The 12,277-nt window shown below is 52.8% G+C and overlaps 1 protein-coding gene across 1 annotated transcript in view; it reads right to left on the bottom strand.

Moving 5' to 3' along the window:
- Positions 1-12,277, bottom strand: part of SLC18A2 (solute carrier family 18 member A2) — a 33,887-nt gene that overhangs the window by 7,896 nt on the left and 13,714 nt on the right. The window contains exons 7-15 of the mRNA XM_045853745.1: positions 12,034-12,123; positions 11,901-11,944; positions 11,771-11,831; positions 9,126-9,221; positions 5,521-5,599; positions 5,294-5,345; positions 4,581-4,644; positions 1,536-1,655; positions 1,261-1,394 (exon numbers count right to left, since the gene is read on the bottom strand). Of these exons, the coding sequence (XP_045709701.1) occupies positions 1,261-1,394; positions 1,536-1,655; positions 4,581-4,644; positions 5,294-5,345; positions 5,521-5,599; positions 9,126-9,221; positions 11,771-11,831; positions 11,901-11,944; positions 12,034-12,123 (740 nt within the window). The remainder of the gene's footprint in view (positions 1-1,260; positions 1,395-1,535; positions 1,656-4,580; positions 4,645-5,293; positions 5,346-5,520; positions 5,600-9,125; positions 9,222-11,770; positions 11,832-11,900; positions 11,945-12,033; positions 12,124-12,277) is intronic.

Below are 12,277 nucleotides of genomic sequence, written 5' to 3'. Positions count from 1 at the left end.
ACGTACACTACAGCAATACGGAGAGGCAGCTACCTAAGCAAGGGGCAGGGAGAACAAGGTGACCTCCATCGGGACGTCTCCAGTCTCTTCTCTGAGTCAAATGGGTCATGAGTCACTCAAAACGATCTCGTTAAATCCCACGTGGTAAAGGGCACAGTGCTGGGTAGAGTTCCCAAATACTGAACAGATTCACAAATGCCAAAAATGCCTCCGACAAACAAGCTGCAGGTAACCTCATTTCAGGGCCTGTGCCCGTCTTTGAAGCCACTATTTTGGGGGGAAATCACAGAAGGGCAGTTGAAGAACCACCACAGCATCAAGACCCATGTGGGTGCAACCGTCAGCAAGAACGTGGGCGGCGCTCCCAGGAGAGCACCACCAGGGGGCTTCACGCCCACTGATGAGCCAGCAATGCCTCCTCCCCTCGCCGCCTTCCTCTCGGCCACTCCTCATCTAAAGCCCCCTTTCCGCTGGAGGAGTGTCTATCACCATTTGATGTTTTTAAAAAAAATCAGCAACTCCCACCACCTCCAGCTATGAGTGCTTATCAGAAAGGTTAAAATGGCTGAGGCATTTCAAAACTCAGATTTAGGATCGATAAGCTTGCATGTGCTCAAAAGAGGAACACTTTATGTTCTGTCCTGCCTCAAGCTATGACTCTGCACGAAATTATGCATGTCAAGGTTATGTGTGCTCACGTGTGCCCACAGCTGCATATACAATATTCTCCCACAAGGGTCTGTTACCCACACTAAAACCACCTCCAGAGTCCTGTGTGGCAAAGACTGAGACACTATTACCAAGAGCTGTAAGGGTCGGGAAAAAAGCAAACAGCACCAAACAATGGCTAACCTTAGAGTAAGCACAGGAGGAGATACACACACACACACACATATATACATATATATATACACATATACACACACACACACATATATATACTTATAGTCATGATTTTCAGGAGCCATAGAAAATTATGCTATCCCATGTATATATTTCATTGACAAAATAATGACTGCTAATCTATGCCCCAAAATAATTTTATTCTTCAAATTTATAAACATAGTGGTTGATATAATAAAAAAACAAGTAGCTGCCCTATGCGGTATGAACCAAAAGAAAACCCTTATGATTTATGTTTGGAGAGCTCTGCCCCAAAGGAGCAGAAATATATTTCAGAATTAAGCCACAGTGAAACTATCCAAAAGACCACGCTAAAATGATCAAGAAACACTTCAATACGCCCTAAAGTGTTCTTACCATTTTTTCTTCCTTGGCAGGTGGACTTCGAAGGAAATAGCAGAGAGGAGCGAAAAGAATATCAATTATTCCAATAATTGTCATAAGCCACGGAAATCCAATTGCCTTGGCGATAGCCCCACCAGCGGAAGGACCTTGCAGGAAACGGAGAATTAGATAAAGCTCTCGGCAAATGTCTCGCACATAGGAAGACACAAAGGTTTAAATCATTCTCCGTAGGCATTCTCTGCCGTGCATTCACAGAAAAGGTGGGTTTGTAAAGCCAACATCCTCACCGATAGCGTATCCCATACAGAAGGCCACATCCGCTATGGCATACACACTCCCGTAGACCGACACGTGCCGCAGGTCGACCAGGTAGCCCATGATGGGCATCATTGATGAGTCCACCATGCCTGTGGGGTCAGGGAACACGGTGTGTAGAAAGCTGTCATCAACTGAAGATGGGATGGATGTCAGGACCGTGTCCTAACCTCACAGCCCAGGTGCCTCTCTGTCTTCGCCACCTGCGACTCTTGAGGCAGACTCCCTAGAGTAGTGGGGTCCCCAACCTTTTTGGCACCAGGGACCAGTTTTGTGGAAAACAATTTATCCAAGGATGGGTTGGGGGGTGGTGGGGGGAAGACAGGAGGCAGGACTCAGGCGGTCATGAGAGCGAAGCTTTGCTTGCTCACCCGCCACTCACCTCCTGCTGTGTGGCCCACACGGGTCCGGGGGTTGGGGGCCCCTGCCCTAGAGCAGCACACCTTTCACTGAAGGCCGACTGTAGGCAGCTGAGACCGGGACTGGAACCCGGGCCACCATTTGCCTGCTCTGTCTCTCCGCGCCTGGGCCTCCCTGTCTGGAAGGTCTGCCCTCTGGTGGTCACTCAGTCCTCTGCTGACCCACCGCCTTCTCCTGACCCAGCGGGTTGCTGGTTACTGGCCATGCCGACCCTCTCCTGCTTCCTGTTGCCGCTGTCCTGATTCGCTAATCTCTGGTACACCTGTCCCTTGCCCTCAAAAACGGACACACCTATAGGCCTCACACAGTCTCCTCCCCATCCACACCTTGGCCTCACACAGTTGGGAGGATCACAAGGAACCAGAACAGGAGGGAGTCTGAAGGACCAACCCACCCTATTCATGAAACTAAAACCCAAAAAGGTTTGCTCATTACTGGAGGAACACAGAGCCACCACCTCCCAAACCGAGATTATGGATGCTGGTCTCTAGACAATAGTTGGGGACAGGAAGCATGAAGGAAGAGCGTGTGTGTTCAGAATTCTGGGCCAAAATCCCTGGCTTCCCGAGCCCAGTCACGCCTTATCTCTCAGAACATCGGCTTCCCACCTGTCGGATGGGGACGGAAAGGACGGGCTACCACGAGACCACGTCTGTGAACACACCCCGTAAGGCACTCAGATGTGACTTCTCTCCCCCGACCCAGTCCTCGGGGCAGGAACAAGAGGGAAATGTCTTTCGTTCATCTAGTATTCGCTGATCACTCGGTACGTGCAAGATGTGGGGACACAGGGGAGAAGAGGCAAGGCGGGCGTTAAGCAAAGGGTTGAAAGTGAATTGCAGTCGTGACTGATGCCTCGGAGGTGCGTGAGAGGACACAGATATGCGGGGGGGACCTAACCTGGCCCAGGGGCTCAGCAAAGGCTCCACTCTTTCTTTCTGCTGGACCCAAGGCTAAATTCCTGCCCTTGCCTGCAACAGACTCAGCGTTTACTTGTGTCATAACCCACCTGTGTGTTCTAAATGAGAAACAAACGTGCACTTGTCAGGACCCGACCAACAGCCGACCCTTGACACAGGTGGGATGAGACGCACCTGCACAGCAGAGGTGACTGTGGCCGGACCTCCTGTCTATCTCCTCCTGCAGGCCTGTCCCTGCTAGCAATAGGGGGTGGGGTTTTGGGATACCTGTGTGTTATAACAAAAAATCTGCACGATGCCTCTGATTCTGCACGAAATGACATACTGACCACAGAATAGAGACCCCTAGCAACCCTAATGCTGCCTGCTTCCCCCACCTGGGAAGTTGAGGACAAAATTAAACTATGGGCAGACCCACTGCCAGAACGCCAAAGGAAGCTGTTGCTAGGAATGTTTCTTAGAGAGTCACCACTCAAAAGCTTAAGATTTATTAGAACCACTACCCCTCCCACACCCTGGACAGGAGTGTAAAGAAGCAAGGAATTCTAGTTGGAAATAATAATCTCAATACATGGAAATGAATATAAAACATGGCCCCCCCAAGATGTAGAAATCAAAACACCTAGGCAAAAAAAACAGTTACCTAACCGAGACAAACCTAACCCCAATGGACAGTAGCTAATTTCTATATAATCTATAAATCACCCCTTGCACCTTTTCAATTTAGACCAATCCCTAGAATCTTAATAGACACCTAGTTACTAATTGGCACCTGAAAGTTTGTGCCCGTATAGCTTCGTTGGCTATCTGATTAATGACCCTCTTGGGCGAAATAACCTTTGTTTAATATGGTTGATCTGTGGAACCTCCTGTACTTTTCGGTTATTTCTTTAACATGATTGATCTGTAAACCCTTCTGTGTTTTTTGAAATTATTTCTATGGTAACCGTTTCTGTTTTAATAATCACACTATGCATTGAATGTTGTATAACCTCCCCTATAAAAATAAAGACTGATTTTTCTCGGGGAGTCAGTCAGGCCCAGAGAGCTGGGCTGTCCTCGGGCACCCCACTTGGTGTCTCGCTTCATTCGCTTCGCCTGAGCCGTGCGCATCCCTCGGGGACCCTGAGGCCCCGCCGAGGCGGGACCCCGGCATGCACTATTTATCCAAAATACTAACAGACTTTTTCCTAACATATTCTTGTTCCTCAAGTTACAGAGACCTATCTCCTCTGCCCGTGAACATTCCTGCAGCACAGCTGGTCATTGCTACGTCGGCCCGCCTTTTCTGTGCCGAACTCTGTAAAAACTACATGCAAAGTCCTGGTCCCTCTGCCTCCTCTGCGGAGGTCTTCAGTTCGCAGACCTGAGCCCAGACAACGCGCTCTGAGTGGGGACTCTTGTTTGCCCACGCACAGCAGTGGAGCATCTGCTTGCGTCTACAAATATCAGGCTTTTCCAAATGCTGGTTTTCAGAAAACAGATGACTAGTACTCGGAAGCAAGGCGTCTTTCCGTGGACAGTCTACAGGCTGTACCGGAGCCTGGTGGCCCACAGCCTCCTCTCACGCTTCCAGCATTCTAGGTGGAGTAATTATGGTCTGCCCGAGTAAGAGGAAATCTTTTTAGTAACGGCAAAGCAGCTTTAAATGGGAGGCACGAGGCTCCCGGGGCTTACCAATTGCAAAACCAACTCCGAAGTTGGGAGCTATGAGTCCGTAAATGCTTTTTGCAAAAGGAATCTGTAAGAGGAAGTAAACGTTACAGTAAATAACAGGATACCCAACTCTAAAACATCTGGGGACGTCTGAGAAACGTGTCCTCTCCACCCAGGTGTGCATGTTCCCTTCGGAAAGAAACAGGAAGGAGAACGGGCCTGGGGAGAGCCGACCCTCCAAAGCCTCCCAGCTGAAGCTGGAACAGGGTCTGCGTGGGCAGGCACCACGAGAAACTGCTCAGCTCCCGCGTGTGAAAGATCGGCCTCCATTTCTGACACGGGCCCGAAGACCGCTTTCGGGGTAGATTGTGGCCATCGGTAGAAGATGTTTTATTGTAGCAAAACATCTTGCTGTTGTGTCCGGGATCGTCACCCCACAGTGTTTAAACTTTGTAACATTTGAGATCAATGTTTGGGATGGGTGCAGTACAACCACCTCCGAGAACCTTGTAAATAGCTTCCCACTGACATGAAATGAAAATGTAGCTCTTGGACACCCTTGCTCGAAATGTTTAAGAGGATAAAAAAAAAACGAGAAGAAAAATGAAAGATGTGCTAAAACTCAGCATCGACAAGCTTCAAACTGCTGAAAGATACTTCTCGGTGCTTCGCGCCCAGAGCAGAAGTGTAATTTCCTGACGGTCTGCACTGGTCCAGGGCTGCCCTATACTCACACATAAAATGCTGACTCCGACGATCACCATTCCCAGGAGGGCACAAAGCCACCTGCCGAGAAACAAAACAGCACCATCAAGAAGTGACTGTCCCTTTTCTTCCCCCGGTCCAAATTTTCAATGGGAATCAGAACAATGACTCGTGACAGCCGAAGCAGAAACACAGAGTAATGTCTTTGGCAAAGACTGACAGTATTGTAAGAGAGTGAGCGTTCTTTTCATCTTACCTCCCCATTTTGTGCGCGAGGATCCCAAAAACATTGGTTCCGATGAGATAAGAGACACTAGCCGGCAAGAAAGCCACGCCTGTGGATTGATGAAAAGGACACCGTATCAGGGCTGGCATCAGTCAAGTGTTAGGAAAACTAATAATTGCAGCCACCGCAGCGGCGATCCGAGCAGATGAAACGCAGCCCTGCGGCCGGCACCCGGGCAGCTAATATCCGGCAGCTGCCCGAGCCAGGCCGGCCCCGCAGGGCTCATCCGTCGCACGAGGCTGCGGAGACACTCCAGACGTGAAATTCATCTCTCTATCAGCGGCTCCATCTCGCCCCCCGTCTCCGCCCGGTGGCCAGCTTCCCGCACACACGGACGCCCGAGCAGGGCACCTGCCAGCCCGCACGCCCGCGCGGCGTCTCTGCCTGCCCTCTCCCCCTTCGTTATTTGTAGGACGGCAGACCACAGGCGTGGAAAAATTAGGGAACGTTAAGATAAGGACAAAGAGGAAAGCGGAAACAAACCCCAAACCCTGTCACTCGGATCATCACCACAGTTCTTTTCTCTCATAAGGGAAATAACACGTGTGCACAAAGGATTTTGTTTGTTTTTTTCCTAAAAGATGGGATTATACCTAGTGTTCTACATCCTGCTTTTTTCACCTAGCTTTAAGAACACCTTCCCTGTCAGACACAAAATGTCTGTGTGGTCATTTTTGTGGCCGAGTCACAGGTGACGGAAATGTTCATGTCCAAGGTGGAGCACTCTCCCAGGACAGGGACCTCGCAACGGCTGAGGCGGCCTTGCCCATGACCTCTGCAGTGGACAGAGGTCTGCTCAAGGCAGCCCTAAGCCCTGGCTGCCAGGGGACTCACCCACGTCGGCTCTCTCTGGGCCCTATTTGTTATTAGGACAACAGGGCCCTCTCTTTCTGAAAGATGGCCGGCCTTGCGAACTCTGTGTGTTCAAAATCCTAGTGTTTTTGTTTCCTTGAAATCAGATACACCAGGTGTGGTTCTGAGCCTTGCCCACAAACGGCGACAGCTGCTTTGTTATCAGCCATCTGAGCGCATCAATCAGACACGCGTGGTCGGTGCTAGATGGTCGGCAGGTGCTCACCGCCCTCAGCACGCGCAGGACTGAGGCCTTCCTCGTCCAGACGGCTCTCGGCACACAGACAGGCGGTGTGGGTGCCCCTCCCAGGGTGCTCTGGCCTGTCACTGCGCCTCCACAAGCAATGAAAGCCATCAAACCTCCAGAAGGCCGAGCCTCCCAGCCCAGTCTGGCTTCAAGATGGGAGGTTCTAGGAGCATTCGGCGAGAGCCGTCTCGAGTCATGCATGCAGCTCGTGAGACTGTTCTCCTCTGACTCCCAGGCGTAGGGGAGCCACTGGGCAGACAGGCTTCCCTCGGGCTCACACAGGACCCTGACTGGGGAGGGGCCAAGCCTCAGGGGCCTCGGAGGCAGGGCTGTGCCGCTTGGCCCTGGGTCCTCGACTCAGGGGGACGGTCCTTGCGTCGTGTCACCCAGGGTGCCCTCCTCACGAAGGCTCAGAGGGGCCTGAGAGGTGCCAGCAGGGGTGAGCCACAAGCTACAGACAGTGCATGAGGTGACAGGCTTCCCCATGCAGAGGACACAGGACAGGTAGAGAAAAGTGACTCTCTTGAAGAGACCCAAGAGGCAAGAACGGGGTGGAAAGGGGACGGTCTGGCTGGGGTGACAAGCCCCACCAGAGGAAACTGAGGTGGCCTGCAGCCTGCCACCCAGTCCAGATGACCCAGGGGGCTCAGACTGACTTTAAAGATTTTATAAAGAAAGCTTCAGGCTGTGTCTGGAGAGGAAGAGGACAAAGCAGCTTAAGTGCCCCACACAGGGCCTGATGCATTCAATTAGGGTGATGAGTCCATTAAGTGAAGCCATCGGAAGGTCAGCAGAGCATCTCAGCCCAAGAGCACGGCAAAGCCAGCGCAGGACCCTCCCTCCCACCTTGGGCCACCAAGCACAGGGCACCTGCTGGAAACGCCCGGGGGCCCAAACCACCACAGAGACCAGAGAGAGAGCGGAAACCTGGAGAAACACCTTCCATGGGGCCGGGAATGAGACAGGAAGAGTATCGCATCGCTATCTGCTAACTCGGGGTTAGAACGAGTCCTCCTGCGAAGTGACACGCTCTCTCTCTCTCTCTCTCTCTCTCGGCTTCCAGGTGTCCTCTGCCTCCACAGCCAGGAAGTTCAGAGCCAAGTTTTCTGTCTAAGAACCAGCCTTCGCTTCGCTCCAGGAATCTTGCCTCCTTCGCTGAATGACTGCTGTAGTCGGGGGCTTGTTTTTGTGTGTGTGTTTTGTGACCTAATCCCCACACCATAAAATCCACCTTCTTAAAGTGGACAGCTCATTGACGTTGAGGGCATGCACAGGGTTGTGCCACCATCACCACGATCGAATTCCAGAACCTTGTTCTCACGGCGAAAAGAAACCTCACGTCCACTAGCAGTGCCCCCTCCTCCAGGCTCTCAGAGCTTTTTACTGACTCTCTGATGAAAGGACACAGCAATTCCACGCACAAGCCAAAAGGAGGGTGCTCAGGTCGGGCCAGCCATCTTGAGGCAGAAAGAAGAGGGACAAGTGTGACCCTGGAGGCAGCGTCTGGCAGGGCGCCCCTGCAGAGGGCCGATATTGGAGGGGGGATACGGCTGCCAGAGGGGGCTGGGGGCACTAAAGATGTCCCCTTGATTCAGAACGGAGAGTCTCCATCTGAAGATGCTGGTATTTGCATTGAAAGAACTGTGGGCCCTGGCTGGCATAGCTCAGTGGATTGAGCACAGGCTGCGAACTAAAGTGTCGCCGGTTCGATTCCCAGTCAGGGTACCCCCAGCAACCACACATTGATGTTTCTCTCTCTCTCTCTCTTTCTCCCTCCCATCCCTCTCTGAAAATAAATAAATAAAATTCTTAAAAAAAAAAAGATCCTGTAAAAACTTGGTTAAAAAAAAGAAAGAACTGTGAAAAATAATCAATCTCTAGGAAGGATAATCAACATCCAAAGGAAAGGGCGTGTGTGCAGGGATGAGCCCTCCTGACAGTAAGTATTCTAAAGGCACAGTCAGTACATAGGAGAGCATGGACACAGGAGTCTTAACAGACAAATGATATGGACAGGATGACCTGGAAATGGACAGAGGAACACACGTCATTCTGAGCCCGACAGAGGTGGCAGCAGTCAGACATGGGAATGGGAGGAGCACTGGGACAACCGCCTGGCCACACGGAGAACAGCAGCGCAGACACGTGTCACACGCCCGTGTGCATTTAATGTAACTGGTGCGGTTCGGATACGTGGGGAGAGGCTGCGTGGGTGCTCCCTCTCTGATTCCTGCCCGGGTCTGATGCCTCCATGCGAATTCCGCATCCATCGAGGATGGCACAGAAGATACAGAAACTAGAGCCAAAAGAGGACCCTGAAGCTCACTGCGATCCTGAGCACTGACCCCATTAGGTGTCAAACCGAAACAGTCACTTTACCATCATCCTGGTACCCGCTGTTCAGCCGGGCTACGACGGTGAGGCCCACCCTGGGGACCCAAATTCTGGGATTGGAAGAGCCCGCCCCAGTCCTTACCCAGCTGCCACTTTGAGGAACACATGGTCTCCATCATCCAGATGGGCAGGGCCGGCTCCAGCATGGCGATCCCCATGTTCGCAAAGCAGATGGACCCTGAAAGGGAGCAAGAGGGTCCATGTGCTTCAGGTCCGGGTCTCCAGGGCTCCCTACCATTTTCAAGCACAGTTAGACCCCACGTGCCCACAGCCAGAACCATCCGTCTGGATACCCAGAACTTCTCCCACTGCTTTTGTAAGAAAAAAATAACAGATCAAAGGGGTAGTGAAGAGGGTGCATTTATTATTCCTATTATTTAAACAACTAGCTTCCCAGAGTCATAAGGTTTGGAACCAGAGGGAGCCTTAGAGATAACTTGGTTTAACTCTCCTGATTCATTAACAAGGAAAGGGAGCTCCAGCTCACTGATGAGGGAACTTGCTTGAGGTCAGCAGCACGGACATTCCGGCCCACACACTGATGTGGGCGACAGGGTGGGGCAGGGGGGCTCCCACTCTGAAGTTTCACTGTGCAATGAACACAGATATTTCTAGTAACTCCTGGGAGAGCCCCAAATCCAGTGCACTCAGTACAGGTGTGCTGTTTGGGGATATTTTCTTAAAGTCAACTATGCGTATAGGGTCTCCTTGCAAATGTCCATTATCACCCTGCTAACCAGAACCCTTTGTCAATGTAGAACCATCTAGAAAAAGACACAGGGCACTGTTCCCATCACTCTGAGAGCTTCCCGTGCTGTGCCTGTGGAACCGCTAATTTGCTAAAATCTTGATTGAAGGAACATCGTGCAATTGTGACGAAGGTGCTCCCATAATGAAGAGTTTTTTTTCTTTCTTTCTGACATTTAAAGGCAGAACACAGAGATGATGCAGAAATGACTAGACCTGCTCACCCACCTGTTCTGTGTTGTCTTAGATTCTGTGTCTGTCTGTCTCACTTATATTAATTATAGAGCCAAACTAACTGCCGCACCGTTTGCAGTCCCCCCGTGATCCAGAACTCCCACGTGAACCCCTCATTATCCAGCTCCGATACACCAAACCACTACCCCCCTCCCCTAAGTCTGCTCAGGGCGGACTCAGGCAACCAGACAGGCCCCAGGCCCCAAAGACTGCTGGGATTACTTAAACTAGCCAATACTAAGCTGTTTACCCGGCTCTGCCTTGCATTTCCCATGAAAATTCCAGTAAAGGCTCCGGCCTAGACCTCCCCCTGCCCCTTTCTGCCTCCTGACCAAACCTGGGGCTTCCCCACATGGCCCCAAGTAAGGTGACATGCTCCCTTTCCTTGGGAAAGGTAAGTAATAAAATCTTCTTCCAATGGTATTGATCTCTCGAAGTCATCGGTCACCTCCATAACCTGAAATCCCACTGGTGCCAATGAGACACCACCTGGCCCCCAGCTGCCCCCGCCGAGGCTGTCTGGGCCTGCTGGCAGGCTGCCACTCGGAGCTGGCTGGATCTCGGCCTCTCCCTTGAACAGGGTACAACAGTGAGGAACAAAGAAAGGCAGAGGCCAGAGGGCCCAGGCGGCTCGACCCACCCAGGTGTCTGCCCCCTGGTGCGGGCGGTCACATCTCTGGGCCCTGCCTCTCACCACACCTTGGGGTCAGGGCTCCAGGGGCCTCTGGGCTGTGGAACGCTCCCTGCATCATCGGGGACACAGAGAGCTTCCCCCATGTGAAGAGGTCACCACACAAGGTTGGACAGGTCACCATACCTGTCCAACGGGCAGGACAGGACGACCAGGGCCTGCACCAGAGTCACAGAAGGGCCACCTGACCAAACCCTGCAGCAGAAGCTGAAACAAAACCATCCTGGGGTTTGGAAAAAGGCTGAATTTGAACACCCTCAGGCAGGGCCTGGGCACCATGTCACCCAGCTCCCCCAGCCACCTCATGTCCTCGCCTCCCGCTTGGACAGACCTAACCCCAACCGGGGAGAAGCTGCCCTCACCCGGCCTGACCCCAAGGGCGCTGCCGACCACGGTATCCAGGCCCCAGCAGCATAAGGCTGGGCCCTCATTAGGCGGCCCAGACCTGTGTCGCTGGGATGGTCTTAGGGGACAGTCCCTTGGATGAATGCTGCCATGATCCTCCCTGAGAGCCACGGGACCCTCCGCTTCCTTTGAGCCCATCTGGGCCAAGAACCCAAAGTCCTGAACTTTCTTAGCCCAAGGGCACTTCCCAGCCCGGCCTCTCTGCAGCTGAACAGGACGCCCTCTCCGCAGAAAGGGAGGCGCCCTCGTGGCCCTCGGGGGCTATGCTGTGGCTGTCTGATCGCGCGCGTCAAGGTGAATCAGACCCCTAGCTGAGACGCCTGCAGGGAGGCCATGAATTCCTTCCAGAAGTTCAAGGTCAAACAGCCACACACACAGGGACAAGGCTGACCCCGAACGAACCTCTGCTGCAGGGCATCTCCATGACTCAGACACCTCTGCCCCAAATGATAAGCAACACCGGAACTTGGCTGCACGTCAGAAACTGATGACGGAAGAAAGCCACTTCTGATGTAGGCAGACCCTCTCTGTGCCTTTGACGCTTTCCACAGCCCAGCACTTCCAGCAGCAACACAAACACTTGTCCTCGCCATCCAGCCCGCCCGACCCACCTCTGGGCTGAAAGGACCAGGGGCTGGGGGGAGCCCCACCTGCAGCGATGAGGATGTAGGGGTCCCTCAGCAGGGTGGTCAGCGGCGTCCCCTTCTGGCTCTGTCGAGAAAACAGGGGTTAGAAGCGTCAGCACGGCCGGTGCAGCGCCCTCCGCGCCCGGCGGCTTACCTCTGGCTGCACCCGGGATGGCTGGAGCACGAAGAGCTGAATAGCTACAATGAGAGAGAAACAAAAGGCGTGGCCCCAAACCCCTGTCAATATATATGCCCAGGCCAAGGCCGAGGTCCCCACGCGGACTCACCTCCATCCAAGAGCACCAGGGCAGCCAGCACCAGGAACGGAGCCGCCTTCCCCACAAACTCGTAGAGCACACTCCCAAAGGGGGGACCCACTGCAAGCAAGAGAAAGAGAACCATGTCAGGCCCTAGGGCCAGCACCCAGCCCACCCCACCAGGCCCCTCCATTTGTTTCTTGTGTTCCACTCTGTTTTGTTCCAAAAGCTAATTGAGGCGGCCACTCTACGTTCTATCTGGTAGTGTGAGTGG

The sequence above is a fragment of the Phyllostomus hastatus genome, unplaced genomic scaffold (assembly GCF_019186645.2).
Source record: "Phyllostomus hastatus isolate PE091 unplaced genomic scaffold, TTU_PhHast_1.1 phas_scaffold_1066, whole genome shotgun sequence".
In the NCBI taxonomy this organism is placed as follows: Eukaryota; Metazoa; Chordata; class Mammalia; order Chiroptera; family Phyllostomidae; genus Phyllostomus; species Phyllostomus hastatus.
This window is presented reverse-complemented; position numbering and strand designations above follow the sequence as displayed.